The sequence below is a fragment of the Ovis canadensis genome, chromosome 16 (genome assembly GCF_042477335.2).
Source record: "Ovis canadensis isolate MfBH-ARS-UI-01 breed Bighorn chromosome 16, ARS-UI_OviCan_v2, whole genome shotgun sequence".
Lineage (NCBI taxonomy): Eukaryota > Metazoa > Chordata > Mammalia > Artiodactyla > Bovidae > Ovis > Ovis canadensis.
Genome location: NC_091260.1, coordinates 53413776 through 53429817, shown reverse-complemented (window position 1 = coordinate 53429817; position 16042 = coordinate 53413776). Strand labels below are relative to the sequence as shown.

The following is a 16042-nucleotide window of genomic DNA, read 5'->3' as shown; positions in this document are numbered from 1 at the left end:
TATAAGCATCTGAATGCAGAGTTCCAAAGAATAGCAAGGAAAGATAAGAAAGCCTTCCTCAGCCATCAGTGCAAAGAAATAGAGGAAAAGAACAGAATGGGAAAGACTAGAGATCTCTTCAAGAAAATCAGAGATACTAAGGGAATGTTTCATACAAAGATGGGCTCGATAAAGGACAGAAATGGTATGGAACTAACAGAAGCAGAAGATATTAAGAAGAGGTGGCAAAAATACACAGAAGAACTGTACAAAAAAGATCTTCATGACCAAGATAATCACAACGGTGTGATCACTCACCTAGAGCCGGACATCCTGGAATGTGAAGTCAAGTGGGCCTTAGAAAGCATCACTACAAAAAAAACTAATGGAGGTGATGGAATTCCAGTGGAGCTATTTCAAATCCTGAAAGATGATGCAGTGAAAGTGCTGCACTCAGAATGTCAGCAAATTTGGAAAACGCAGCAGTGGCCACAGGACTGGAAAGGTCAGTTTTCATTCCAATCCCAAAGAAAGGCAATGCCAAAGAATGCTCATGCTACCTCACAATTGCACTCATCTCACACTCTAGTAAAGTAATGCTTAAAATTCTCCAAGCCAGGCTTCAGTAATACATGAACCATGAACTTCCAGATGCTCAAGCTGGTTTTAGAAAAGGCAGAGGAACCAGAGATCAAATTGCCAACATCTGCTGGATCATTGAAAAAGCAAGAGAGTTCCAGAAAAACATCTATTCCTGCTTTATCGACTATGCCAAAGCCTTTGACTGTGTGGATCACAATATACAGTGGAAAATTCTGAAAGAGATGGCAATACCAGACCACCTGACCTGCCTCTCGAGAAACCTGTATACAGGTCAGGAAGCAACAGTTAGAACTGGACAGGGAACAGCAGCCTGGTTCCAAATAGGAAAAGGAGTATGTCAAGGCTGCATATTGTCACTCTGCTTATTTAACTTATATGCAGAGTACAGCATGAGAAACACTGGACTGAATGAAGCACAAGCTGAAATTAAGATTGTAGGGAGAAATATCAATAACCTCAGATATGCAGATGACACCACCCTTATGGCAGAAAGTGAAGAGGAACTAAAAAGCCTCTTGATGAAAGTGAAAGAGGAGAGTGAAAAAGTTGGCTTAAAGCTCAACATTCAGAAAACGAAGATCATGGCATCTGGTCCCATCACTTCATGGCAAATAGATGGGGAAACAGTGGAAACTGTCAGACTTTATTTTGGGGGCTCCAAAATTACTGCCTATGGTGACTGCAGCTATGAAATTAAAAGACATTTGATCCTTGGAAGGAAAGTGATGACCAACCTAGAGAGCATATTGAAAAGCAGAGACATTACTTTGCCAACAAAGGTCCGTCTAGTCAAGGCTATGGTTTTTCCAGTGGTCATGTATGGATGCGAGAATTGGACTGTGAAGAAAGCTGAGTGCTGAAGAATTGATGCTTTTGAAGTGTGGTGCTGGAGAAGACTCTTGAGAGTCCCTTGGACTGCAAGGAGATCCAACCAGTCCATTCTAAAGGAGATCAGCCCTGGGAGTTCTTTGGAAGGACTGATGCTAAAGCTGAAACTCCAGTACTTTGGCCACCTCATGCGAAGAGTTGACTCATTGGAAAAGACTCTGATGGTGGGAGGGATTGGGGGCAGGAGGAGAAGGGGACGACAGAGGATGAGATGGCTGGATGGCATCACTGACTCGATGGACATGAGTTTGAGTGAACTCTGGGAGTTGGTGATGGACAGGGAGGCTTGGCATGCTGTGATTCATTGGATTGCAAAGAGTCAGACACGACTGAGCGACTGATCTGATCTCTGATCTGATCTGATGGCTGTCCATGGGGTTGCACAGAGTCGGACATGACTGAAATGACTTAGCAGCAGCAGCATGGGTTTTACATTCTTACAAAAGTGAGCTTGAGGCTTTGCCAAAATATTTCTTTTTAGTAAGGAGTCCTGAAGTTTCCTAAAGCTCAACACAGTATCTGTGTTGAGCCATATCTGCAGCTGTTCCTCCATAGATAATCCATTGGTTATACTTTTATGGTTGATCTTTTGGCTGGTTACTGGGGTAAATTTTCTTTAAGAAGCGTCTTGTAATGAATGGTAGCACTTGTTCTTCCAACCTTTCCCAAGGTATAGCTCATCCTAAATTCTCCCTGAGTCACCCAAAAGTCACGCCCACAGATAGTTCAGTTCAGTTCAGTCACTCAGTCGTGTCTGACTCTTTGTGACCCCATTAATTGCAGCTTGCCAGGCCTCCCTGTCCATCACCAACTCCCGGAGTCCACCCAAACCCATGTCCATTGTATTGGTGATGCCATCCAGCTATCTCATCCTGTCGTCCCCTTCTCCTCCTGCCCTCAATCTTTCCCAGCATCAGGGTCTTTTCAAATGAGTCAGCTCTCTGCATCAAGTGGCCAAAGTATTGGAGTTTCAGCTTCAGCATCAGTCCCTCCAATGAACACCTAGGACCGGTCTCCTTTAGGATGGACTGGTTAGATCTCCTCATAGTCCAAGGGACTCTCAAGAGTCTTCTCCAGCACAACACTTCAAACGCATCAATTCTTCTGTGCTCAGCTTCCTTTATAGTCCAACTCTCACATCCATACATGACCACCGGAAAAACCATAGCCTTGACTAGACAGACCTTTGTTGGCAAAGTATTATCTCTGCTTTTGAATATGCTGTCTAGGTTGGTTACAACTTTCCTTCCAAGGATCAAGCGTCTTTTAATTTCATGGCTACAGTCACCATCTACAGTGATTTTGGAGCCCAAAAGAATAAAGTCAGCCACCGTTTCCACTGTTTCCCCATCTATATGCCATGAAGTGATGGGACCAGATGCCATGATCTTCGTTTTCTGAATGTTGAGCTTTAAGCCAACTTTTTCACTCTCCTCTTTCACTTTCATCAAGAGGCTTTTTAGTTCCTCTTCACTTTCTGCCATAAGGGTGGTGTCATCTGCATATCTGAGGTTATTTATATTTCTCCTGGCAATCTTGATTCCAGCTCGTGCTTCTTCCAGCCCAGCGTTTCTCATGATGTACTCTGCATATAAGTTAAATAAGCAGGGTGTCAATATACAGCCTTGATGTACTCCTTTTCCTATTTGAAACCAGTCTGTTGTTCCATGTCCGGTTCTAATTGTTGCTTCCTGACCTGCATATAGGTTTCTCAAGAGGCAGGTCAGGTGGTCTGGTATTGCCATCTCTTTCAGAATTTTCCACTGTATATTGTGATCCACACAGTCAAAGGCTTTGGCATAGTCAATAAAGCAGGAATAGATGTTTTTCTGGAACTCTCTTGCTTTTTTGATGACCCAGCAGAAGTTGGCAATTTGATCTCTGGTTCCTCTGCCTTTTCTAAAACCAGCTTGAGCATCTGGAAGTTCATGGTTCATGTACTGCTGAAGCCTGGCTTGGAGAATTTTAAGCATTACTTTACTAGAGTGTGAGATGAATGCAATTGTGTGGTAGCATGAGCATTCTTTGGCATTGCCTTTCTTTGGGATTGGAATGAAAATTGACCTTTTCCAGTCCTATGGCCACTGCTGAGTTTTCCAAATTTGCTGACATTCTGAGTGCAGCACTTTCACTGCATCATCTTTCAGGATTTGAAATAGCTCCACTGGAATTCCATTACCTCCGCTAGCTTTGTTTGTAGTGATCCTTCCTAAGGCCCACCTGACTTCACCTTCCAGGATGTCTGGCTCTAGGTGTGTGGGAGTGATTACACCTTCGTGATTATCATGGTCATGAAGACCTTTTTTGTACAGTTCTTCTGAGTATTCTTGCCACCTCTTCTTAATAACTTCTGCTTCTGTTAGTTCCATACCATTTCTGTCCTTTATTGAGCCCATCTTTGCATGAAATGTCCCACAGATAAACCAGAAGTAAAATCAAATATGGCAGAGAGGACAGAAGAATGACCACATACAGAAGGAGACACTTGTTTTTATACTCTGAGTTCTCTTTGAAAAGTGGGCTGTGGGCAGGATCCTCTATGATCCACCTCCCAGAATACTGGAAATAAAAGCAAAAATAAACAAATGGGACCTAATTAAAATTAAAAGCTTCTGCACAACAAAGGAAACTATACATAAGGTGAAAAGACCGCCTTCTGAATGGGAGAAAACAATAGCAAATGAAGCAACTGACAAACAACTAATCTCAAAAATATACAAGCAACTCCTGCAGCTCAATTCCAGAAAAATAAACGACCCAATCAAAAAATGGGCCAAAGAACTAAATGGACATTTCTCCAAAGAAGACATATGGATGGCTAACAAACACATGAAAAGATGCTCAACATCACTCATTATCAGAGAAATGCAAATCAAGACCACAATGAGGTACCATTTCACACCAGTCAGAATGGCTGTGATCCAAAAGTCTACAAGCAATAAATGCTGGAGATGATGTGGAGAAAAGGGAACCCTCTTACACTGTTGGTGGGAATGCAAACTAGTATAGCCACTATGGAAAACAGTGTGGAGATTCCTTAAAAAACTGGAAATAGAACTGCCTTCTGACCCAGCAATCCCACTGCTGGGCATACACACCGAGGAAACCAGAATTGAAAGAGACATGTGTACCCCAATGTTCATCGCAGCACTGTTTATAATAGCCAGAACATGGAAACAACCTAGATGTCCATCAGCAGATGAGTGGATAAGAAAGCTGTGGTACATATACACAATGGAGTATTACTCAGCCATTAAAAAGAATAAATGTGAATCAGTTCTAATGAGATGGATGAAACTGGAGCCAATTACACAGAGTGAAGTAAGCCAGAAAGAAAAACACCAATACAGTATACTAACACATATATACAGAATTTAGAAAGATGGTAATGATGACCCTGTATGCGAGACAGCAAAAGAGACACAGATGTATAGAACGGACTTTTGGACTGTGAAGGAGGGAGAGGGTGGGATGATTTGGGAGAATTGAAACATGTATACTACCATGTAAGAAACGAAGCACCAGTCTATGTTTGATACAAGATACAGGACGCTTGGGGCTGGTGCATGGGGATGATCCAGAGAGATGATATGGGGTGGGAGGTGAGAGGGGGATTCAGGATTTGGAGCTTATATACACCCGTGGTGGGTTCATGTCAATGTATGGCAAAACCAATACAGTATTGTAAAGTAAAATAAAGTAAAAATAAAATTTAAGAAATATATATATATGTATATATATATATATATAAAAGAAAAGTGCGCTGTGGGAAATAAGTGGGCTGGCTTTGATGATAGTCAACTAAATTTATAATATTCTCTTGCCAATTTTTCATACGGATTTCTGCTCTCAAACAAAGATAAAAATTTAAAATAGACTAAGGAAATAACATCTTAGTGGATTTTTTTTAATCCTAAATTTCATTTTAAGTAACTTAGTTACCTCAACTTTTAATAAAATAAAAGCAGAAAAAGCAGGCTGCCTTTTTGCCAGATTTAATCAGAATGCTCTATCTACAATAATCAACATAACTTGCTTCTTGTCCCTCACTGATTTCAACAAAAATTATTGCATTTTCTCCCAAACTATATTTTTTTGATTCCTCATTTTATTCTTGTTCCTGGAGGAATGTTGGTTTAAATTCATCTTTGAAAAAAGGAGAAGGGGTATGTATGGAAGCACAACATTCTCTTGAAGCCAACAGATATCGAGTTGCTAGAAGAAGCTGACTGTACACACAAGTTGCCTGATTGGGAAGCGGGAGCCTCTTGATTTAGAGATGTGTGACAGCCTTTGGTGGACAGGCACAGGCAACGTCCCTCCAGTCCTTTCTCTTTGGCAGGTCAAGACTGAGCCAGCAGAGGCAGAGCTCTATCTTTCCCTTGGAACGTATCATTTTGGTTCTCCTTCAAAAGCCTTCTTCCAGATAAGAAGCCAATGACTGATTACATCTTAGTGAATTTATACTTTAGTAGCTCTCTGCTCCAAATAGACAAGAGTAATTTGTAGGTGTTGGAGAAGACACTTGAGAGTTCCTGGGACTGCAAGGAGATAAATACCAGTCAATCCTAAGGAAATCAGCCCTGAATACTCATTGGAAGGACTGATGCTGAAGCTGAAACTGCAATACTTAGGCCACCTGAGGCAAACAGTCAACTCACTGGGAAACTCTGATGCTAGGGAAGATTGAAGGCAGGAGAACTAGGAGGCAACAGAGGATGAGATGGTTGGATGGTATCACTGAATCAATGGACATGAGTTTGAGCAAACTCCAGGAGATAGTGAAGGACAGGGAAAGCTAGCATGCTTCAGCCCATGGAGTCGTAAATAGCTGGACGTGACTTCCCTGAACAAAAACAAAAAATATGTAAAATTACTGGTAGTTCAGTAATATGCAAAATTATAAAAAGTATTCAATTAGAACTATTTAAAAGGGAAAACCAAAATGCCACAATGCTTAAATGTAAGTAAAAATCCTGACAAAAGGGTGAGCAGGACTTCAGTGAAGGGTCTGTCAGAAGCTATTGTCGGTGGTGGCCATGTACTTGGCTCCAGTGAAGTCTCAGAGCTTTAACTCCTCCACCTGAGGTGGGAAGGAGACTACCCTCACCACAAACTTCTTAGATCCTAACTCATGAACTTCAGGCCTAGGAAGGTGGCAAAGTAAGGACTCAGCTTGTCGCATAAACACTCCACCAAGCTGCCTGCTGTCTCTGTGATAATTCCTAACGTATTTTCAATGTCACAAGGAGAGGCAACTCTGAACCACCTTAACAAGTACTGTCCTAAAACGAAGTCCCACAGGGTGGTCAGGAAAACAGTGCCAAAACTAGGAAAAGTGGGCGCACATAGAGAGTAAAGGGGAGGAAAAAGACAGGAAAGAGAAAAATAAAAAGAATCCAAAAGGGAGAGTTTGTCCATTAAGAAGATTGAGCACCAAAGAGTTGAAGCTTTCAAATTGTGGTGCTGGGGAAGACTCTTTAGAGTACCTTGGACTGCAAGATCAAACTAGTCAATCCTAAAGGAAATCAATCCTATACTTTGGTCACCTGATGGGAACAGCCGACTCATTGGAAAAGACCCTGATGCTGGGAAAAATTGAGAGCAGGAGGAGAAGGAGGTGACAGAGGATGAAATGGTTGGATGGCATCATTGAATCAAAGAACATGAGTTTGAGCAAAATCTGGGAGACAGTGGAGGACAGAGGAGCCTGGTATCCTGCAGTCCATGGGGTTGCAAAGAATTTGACACAACTTAGTGACTTAACAACAAATAGGAAATCATGCTTAAATCAAGCCTATAAATTATTATTCCAAAGTCCATAAAGAAATATATAATTGAAAAACCAAGAGAGTTCCAGAAAAACATCTATTTCTGCTTTATTGACTATGCCAAAGCCTTTGACTGTGTGGATCACAATAAACTGTGGAAAATTCTGAAAGAGATGGCAATACCAGACCACCTGACCTGCTTCTTGAGAAACCTGTATACAGGTCAGGAAGCAACAGTTAGAACTGGACATGGAACAGACTGGTTCCAAATAGGAAAAGGGGTACATCAAGGCTGTATACTGTTACTCTGCTTATTTAACTTATATGCAGAGTACCTCATGAGAAATGCTGGGCTGGATGAAGCGCAAGCTGGAATCAAGACTGCCAGGAGAAATATCAATAACCTCAGATATACAGAGGACACCACCCTTATGGCAGAAAGTGAAGAAGAACTAAAGAGCCTCTTGATGAATGTGAAAGAAGAGTGAGAAAGTTGGCTTAAAGCTCAACATTTAGAAAACTAAAATCACAGCATCTGGTCCCATCACTTAATGGCAAATAGATGGGGAAACAGTGGAAACAGTGGCTGACTTTATATTTTTTAGCTCAAAAATCACTGCAGATGGTGACTGCAGCCATGAAATTAAAAGACACTTACTCCTTGGGAGGAAAGTTATGACCAACCTAGACAGCATATTAAAAAGCAGAGACATTACTTTGTCAACAAAGGTCTGTCTAGTCAAGGCTATGGTTTTTCCAGTGGTCATATATGGATATAAGAGTTGGACTATAAAGAAAGCTGAGTGCAGAAGAGTTGATGCTTTTGAAGTGTGGTGTTGGAGAAGACTCTTGAGAATCCCTTGGACTGCAAGGAGATCCAACCAGTCCATCCTAAAGCAGATCAGTCCTGGGTGTTCATTGGAAGGACTGATGTTGAAGCTGAAACTCCAATACTTTGGCCACCTGATGCGAAGAGCTGACTCATTTGAAAAGACCCTGATGCTGGGAAAGATTGAGCGCAGGAGGAGAAGGGGACGACAGAGGATGAAATGGTTGGATGACATCACTGACTCAATGGACATGAGTTTGGGTAGACTCCAGGAGTTGGTGATGGACAGGGAGGCCTGGCATGCTGCAGTTTATGGGGTCACAAAGAGTTGGACACAACTGAGTGACTGAACTGAACTGAAGGACAGTAAAATAATTACAACAGGAATTTACTCTGGATAAAATAGGTTTGATAGGACAGTGCTATGGAATGAACATTTGTTGAACATATGAAAATTCATATGTTGATGTCCTACCACCTCCCCCACCCAGTGTCATGGTATTTGCAGGTAGGGCATGTGGGAGGTAATTGGGTCATGAGGGTAAGGTCCTTATGACAGAACAGACACCCTTATGTAAAGGAGAAGGGGCACGAGAGGTCTTGCTCTCTCTGCCATGTAAGGATACAGTGAGAGGTAGCCAACAAGTCAGAAGATTCTCACTGTGAACTGAATCTGTGAGCACCTTGACCTTGGAATTTCTAGCCTCCAGAACTGGGAGAAATGAAGCTTCCCAGTCTGCTGTGTTTTGTAATAGCAGTCCAAACTGAAAAAGACGACAATCTGACATATATTTTAAAATAAGCATGCTACTTGCTGCCTTTGGATATTTTCACTTGGATATCTCACATGCATTTTAACTGAATTCACATAATTATAAACTCTTTAGAACTGTTTCTTGTCACATCTCTCTGCTTCAGTGAGTAAAACCACATTTAGCCAGTTATGCAAAGGAGAACACTGAGTGTTACCTTTCAACCATCCCTCAGGCTCAAAAAACTCCCTACCAACAGACAAACTGAATCAACCACTAAGTCCAGGCTACTCCACCTCCTAAATATCTCCACATTTGTATAATTTTTCTACCTGTAACACCTTACTTTTATTTATCTTAATTATTATTATTATTTTTACTTTAAAATATTGTATTGGTTTTGCCACATATCTACATGAATCCTCCATGAGTGTACACATGTTCCCAATCCCAAATCCCCCTCCCACCACCCCCTCACCACACACACACCATCGCTCCGGGTCATCCCAGTGAACCAGCCCCAAGCATCCTGCACCCTGCATCAAACCTAGACTGGTGATTCATTTTTTATATGATATTATACATGTTTCAATGCCATTCTCCCAAATCATCCCACCCTCTCCCTCTCCTTCACAGTCCAAAAGTCCGTTCTATACATCTGTGTCTCTTTTGCTGTCTCGCATACAGGGTCATCATTACCATCTTTCTAAATTCTGTATATATGTGTTAGTATACTGTATTGGTGTTTTTCTTTCTGGCTTACTTCACTCTGTGTAATTGGCTCCAGTTTCATCCATCTCATTAGAACTGATTCACATTTATTCTTTTTAATGGCTGAGTAATACTCCATTGTGTATATGTACCACAGCTTTCTTATCCACTCATCTGCTGATGGACATCTAGGTTGTTTCCATGTCCTGGCTATTATAAACAGTGCTGCGATGAACATTGGGGTACACATGTCTCTTTCAGTTCTGGTTTCCTCAGTGTATATTCCCAGCAGTGGGATTGCTGGGTCATAAGGCAGTTCTATTTCCAGTTTTTTAAGGAATCTCCACACTGTTCTCCATACTAGCTGTACTAGTTTGCATTCCCACCAACAGTGTAAGAAGGTTCCCTTTTCTCCTCACCCTCTCCAGCATTTAATACTTGTAGACTTTTGGATTGCAGCCATTCTGACTGGTGTGAAATGGTACCTCATTGTGGTTTTGATTTGCATTTCTCTGATAATGAGTGATGTTGAGCATCTTTTCATGTGTTTGTTAGCCATCTGTATGTCTTCTTGGAGAAATGTCTATTTAGTTCTTTGGCCCATTTTTTGATTGGGTCATTTATTTCTCTGGAATTGAGCTGCAGGAGTTGCTTGTATATTTTTGAGATTAGTTGTTTGTCAGTTGCTTCATTTGCTATTATTTTCTCCCATTCAGAAGGCAGTCTTTTCACCTTGCTTATAGTTTCCTTTGTTGTGCAGAAGCTTTTAATTTTAATTAGATCCCATTTGTTTATTTTTGCTTTTATTTCCAGAATTCTGGGAGGTGGGTTATAGAGGATCCTGCTGTGATTTATGTCAGAGAGTGTTTTGCCTATGTTCTCTTCTAGGAGTTTTATAGTTTCTGGTCTTACATTTAGATCTTTAATCCATTTTGAGTTTATTTTTGTGTGTGGTGTTAGAAAGTGATCTAGTTTCATTCTTTTACAAGTGGTTGACCAGTTTTCCCAGCACCACTTGTTAAAGAGATTGTCTTTTCTCCACTGTATATTCTTGCCTCCTTTGTCGAAGATAAGGTGTCCATATGTGTGTGGATTTATCTCTGGGCTATTTTGTTCCATTGATCTATATGTCTGTCTTTGTGCCAGTACCATACTGTCTTAATGACTGTGGCTTTGTAGTAGAGCCTGAAGTCAGGTAAGTTGATTCCTCCAGTTCCATTCTTCTTTCTCAAGATTGCTTTGGCTATTCGAGGTTTTTTGTATTTCCATACAAATCTTGAAATTATTTGTTCTAGCTCTGTGAAAAATACCACTGGTAGCTTGATAGGGATTGCATTGAATCTATAGATTGCTTTGAGTAGTATACTCATTTTCACTATATTGATTCTTCTGATCCATGAACATGATATATTTCTCCATCTATTAGTGTCCTCTTTGATTTCTTTCATCAGTGTTTTATAGTTTTCTATATATAGGTCTTTAGTTTCTTTAGGTAGATATATTCCTAAGTATTTTCTTCTTTTCGTTGCAATGGTGAATTGAATTGTTTCCTTAATTTCTTTTTCTATTTTCTCATTATTAGTGTATAGGAATGCAAGGGGTTTCTGTGTGTTGATTTTATATCCTGCAACTTTACTGTATTCATTGATTAGCTCTAGTAATTTTCAGGTGGAGTCTTTAGGGTTTTCTATGTAGAGGAGCATGTCATCTGCAAACAGTGAGAGTTTTACTTCTTTTCCAATTTGGATTCCTTTTATTTACTTACTTTTAAACTTTTTCTTTTTTATTGAGGTATAGCCGATTAACAAAAAATGTTGTGATGGTTTCAAGTAAACCACAAAGGGACCTAGCCATATATATACACTTATCTTTTCTCCCCCAAGCCTCCAATGCCATCCAGGCTGCCACATAACATTGAGCAGAGTTCCATGTGCTACACAGCAGGGCCTTGTTGGTTATCTATTTTAAATATAGCAGTGTGTACCACCTTACTTTTAGTTCAAGCCACTAATATTACTTCCCCAGATGACTGCCAAGATCTTCTTTCTCTTTGCCATTCCTCCAGAGTTTCTCCCACATGGAAACAAAACATTGACCCTAGTTAACTCTGAGAGTAAGGAAAGAGAGTGGAATTAGGGAGTGCTCTTTAAGTATATTTGTGCAATTTTTTATTTTTTAAAAATGAAGATTGAAATAAACATGACATAATAATAAGATCTGATAAACTTGAGTGGTTGATATACAGGAGTTTGTTATGACATTCTCCTTTTTTTTGCTGGGATGTTTGAAATATTTTCCAGTGAAAGAGTGTAAAACTAATATAACACAATAACAAAATGAATAAAGTAAAATAAAATAAAATGATTGCTACTATCCATTTGCAACCCTTTTACTATGGGAATCAATTTGATAATAAATTTCTTAATATTTGGTATATCTTACTTTTTCAACCTAGAAATTACATTTACAAATTAACATTTAATGAGATCATTCTTTACATGGGCCCAAAGATGCTCATTACAAGGTGATGATCAATAAGGAATTGGCTAAGGGGATTTTGCTTTGTCTTGCCAATGAAATATAATGTGTCCCTAAAAATGATTGCTCTGGAGACTGAATAATACATGGAAAGGTATCTATGTTAGGATGTTAAATGAAAACATGTGTGTCTGTGTACATAAATCCATCCACATGCACACAACTATAAACATCTACTGGAGAAGGAAATGGCAACCCACTCCAGTGCTCTTGCCTGGAAAATCCCATGGGTGGAGGAGCCTGGCAGGCTACAGTTCATGAGGCTGCAAAGAGTTGGACACTACTGAGCAACTTCACTTTATTTCACATAAACATCTATGATGAGAAACAAGAATATTGAAGGGCAATAAAGCAAAATACCAAAGTGCATATGTGTTAGGATGCTGATTTAAAAAAATTTTTTTCATTAACGTATTTAAGTTAGTTTTATAATATATAAAGTTTTAATCTGACATAAAAATACACCACCAAATGATTCAGTGTTTCAGGCATGCTTCCATCTTTATATTTAACAGTAAGTGTCCTGTGTAAATATTAGCATTTCATTCTCTGTCTGAGAGTATGAAGGTAGATATGCTGTCACTCTTCTCTGCCAGAACAAAGACAGCACAGTGCTATTTGAATAGATAGCAGAGGCTGAAATTCAAGTGAGCATGTGGACACTATGATGGCTCTGCTAAGGTTTAATAAGCAGAGTGACATTTGCCCAAGTTGGCCGAGGTGCAACTGAAGGATCAGGGTGTATCAAAATCAAAGGCCCAATTCACACTTGGTAAGGCTGTTGCATCTCCTTGCTAACTGCAGATGTACCTTTATGACTCTCACACCAATCAGCCATTTATATTGTATTTCCCCTGTTCTGAAATATCACACAAGTCATGCAAAGGGTCCAACCCATGCAGGAGGGGGTAGATGATGTTCTCTTCTTCTCTGAGGAGGCCCTGCTCATGCAGGACTGGCTGAGTTTCTCTCTGTAGTATCCTGGGACAAATGATTCAAACTTAAAGCTTAAAATCCTAGGATAGAGGAGCCTAGCAGGCTATGGTCCGTGGGGTTGCAAAAGAGTGGGACACAACTTAGCAACTAAACAACAACAATCCTTGCACAGAAAAGAGAAAAAAAGGGATGCAAAATTGAAAAAGTATTTGTTAACCACAATGAAGTCTCAATGACTTCATGTTCCTCACAGCTGGTCCTCAGGGAAATATTTTCTTATTTTCTGCTTAAGTAGCTTTTGCTTCTCAGCGTGTTCAGTCCTCCTAGGCAGCATACTTGGCAGGAACAGCAAGACAGGCTCTCACGGATGCCCCTGAGGCTTCTGTCAGTGCACATTTGACCTGGACAGATTTCCAGAGGTTTGGGGTTTTCAAAACATCACACATTTTTAAATGAACATATGACCTGTTATTTCTAAAGGTTGTGTGCTCACTCATGTCCAACTCTTTGTGACCCCATGGACTGTAGCCCACCAGGCTCCTCTGTCCATGGGATTCTCCAGGCAAGAATACTGAAGTAGGTTGCCATTTCCTTCTCCCTTCCAAAGGTTAGCCCTTGGTTTTCTATACTGAAGGAGGGAAAGAAAGAAATCAGTAATACAAAAATTGTCTCGCTGTTGCTGGATCTCTTTCCATGACTCCTCCCGGGGGGCAGGGGGTAGAAGGAGCAAGTGGACAAGTGGAGCAAAGTATATGAGAGGAAGCCAGGGAGAAGGAGGCTGTATTCTCCTGGCTCCTTCACTCCATCACTTTGATTCTCTTTCCTGGATTGCTGATTCTGGCGTTTCAGCATATAGTTGTCCTTGTTTTATAGGCAGTAGTAACAATGCATGCATGCGTGCTAAGTCGCTTCAGTTGTGTCTGACTCTTTGCAACCCAATAGACTATAGCCCGGCAGTCTGTCCATGGGATTCTCCAGGCAAAAATACTGGAGTGGGTTGCTTTGCCCTCCTCCAGGGGATTTTCCTGATCCAGGGATCGAAGCCGCTTCTCTTATGTTTCCTGCTTTGGCAGGCACTAGCCCTAGTGCTAGTTGCCCTCATTCTATAGGCAGTAGTAACAATAGAGGCAGAAAATTCCAGAACAGACTTGGACAGGATCCAAAAGAAGAAAAGAGAGTTAGAGTTTACTATTAAAGCCCCCAGATGAGTGAAGAGCCCCAAGTACCAGAACAACCCCAACTCCTGCCTTCAGAGACCTTGAGAGCCCATGTTCTACAAATGTCCACATGCTCCTGTCCAGCTTCTAGCATCTGTCTGCAGCAGGACTGTGCCTACAGGGCTGAGGCCAATCAAACCTAAGCAGAAGTGGTCTGCATCACTCCAGGCCATGGCCATTATGAAGGGCCAGTCTGCCTCTTCAATTTCTGCCCTCCCAGTGGTACAATTTCAGATGTCTCAGCTACAGGACAAAGCAGGGTCATCTGATCCATGTCAGATTTAGAATGGGATAAAAATAAACCTTCACTGTGTTCCTAAGATTTTGATTTGTTACCGCAGCAGAACTTGTCCTATCCTGACATACTTAACAGCAAGGAACCTCTCCAATGCTTGATTTTATGAGAGAAAACTATTATTCCTGTAGGTATGAAAAACTGCTCAATTGGAGACAGAAGAAGACCATTGGGCTAGGAATCAGGAGAGCTGGTTATGGTCTGGATGTGGCCATAATGGAAAGGATGCCTCTGGTAGGTGGTTTGACTTCTGTGGTCCTCAACTAGAGCAGTTATAAATCTTTATGTTTTCATTTTTAAAAAGACACACAGGTTGTTGCTAAGCACAAGATTTGAGCTCCATGACGCCCTTGAGGGTTGGGATGGGGTGGGAGGTGGGAGGGAGGTTCAAGAGGGAGGGGACATGGGTATACCCATGGCTGATTCATGTTGATGTATGGCAGAAACCAACAAAATATTGTAAAGCAATTATCCTCCAATTAAAAATAAATAAATAAGTAAATAAAAAGACATGTAGGGACTTCCCTGGCAGTCCAGTGGCTAAGACTCCAAGCTCCCAATGCAGGGAGGCTGGGTTCTACCCTTGGTCAGGGAACTAGATCCCACATGCTGCAACTAAGAGTTAGCATACCACAACGGAAAATCCCTCATGCTGAAATGAAGACCCGGCAAAGCCAAATAAATAAATACAGAAAATAAATAAAAGACTTGTAACTCTTTATGTAAACAAACGTTTCATGAGGATAGTATATAAAGCTGATTAAAAAACAAACAAACAAACAAACAAAAAACCCTGCCTCTTTGTTTATACCATGTCTGACACATTTACTACTCATAAAAGCCCCTGGGCCATCTTTGTAGAACCCTGCAGACCCAGGGGCATGAGTGCAAACTGCCTGCTTGAACTGTTTCTGTGGCTTATTCCGAAGCTGACGTGGTTTATAGAGAGAGCATCTGTTCTCACCTGTTCCACATGTTACACTGCACTCTGTCCAGCGACCATACTGCCAGAAGTACACCAGCTTCTCCACGTCATTGTCAAGGCCATCCTTCCGGATTGTGTACTCATACTTGATACCAGGGTTAGTCACCTGGAATAGAAGCTAAAGGGCAAGAGAGGGGTCATGCAAAACTCTGATGTGACCTTACACTGCAAATCACAGTCACATAAAAATCCTGCCCAATGTCCACCCCTTTAAAGTAGTCATAAAGGCATGCACTGGAAAAAACGCCATTAAATAAATACATCTACTTCCCACCTGTAAGTCTATATACATCTACATCTAATCTGCCCCAATCTATTATTTCTTGACTGAATTCCCATGGGAAATCTAATCATATGGGAATTATTCTGAGGGATTAACCAGAGCACCCTTTCCAACAATAGCTGGTAGGTCACTCTGTGCCCTTGCATACCTACTAATTTTGTGGTTATGGGTAATTTCCTTGATCTCTTGTGCCTTACTTTCCTTATCAACAAGGTAAGGATAATCACCCCATGACTAAGGATTGTTGATGAGGGC

General features: G+C 40.9%; 1 protein-coding gene across 1 annotated transcript in view; it reads right to left on the bottom strand.

The window, feature by feature from the left end:
• The window catches only part of ADAMTS12 (ADAM metallopeptidase with thrombospondin type 1 motif 12), a 407364-nt gene that overhangs the window by 94862 nt on the left and 296460 nt on the right, over positions 1-16042 (bottom strand). Inside the window, exon 16 of the mRNA XM_069555948.1 lies at positions 15484-15622. Within this exon, the coding sequence (XP_069412049.1) occupies positions 15484-15622 (139 nt within the window). The remainder of the gene's footprint in view (positions 1-15483; positions 15623-16042) is intronic.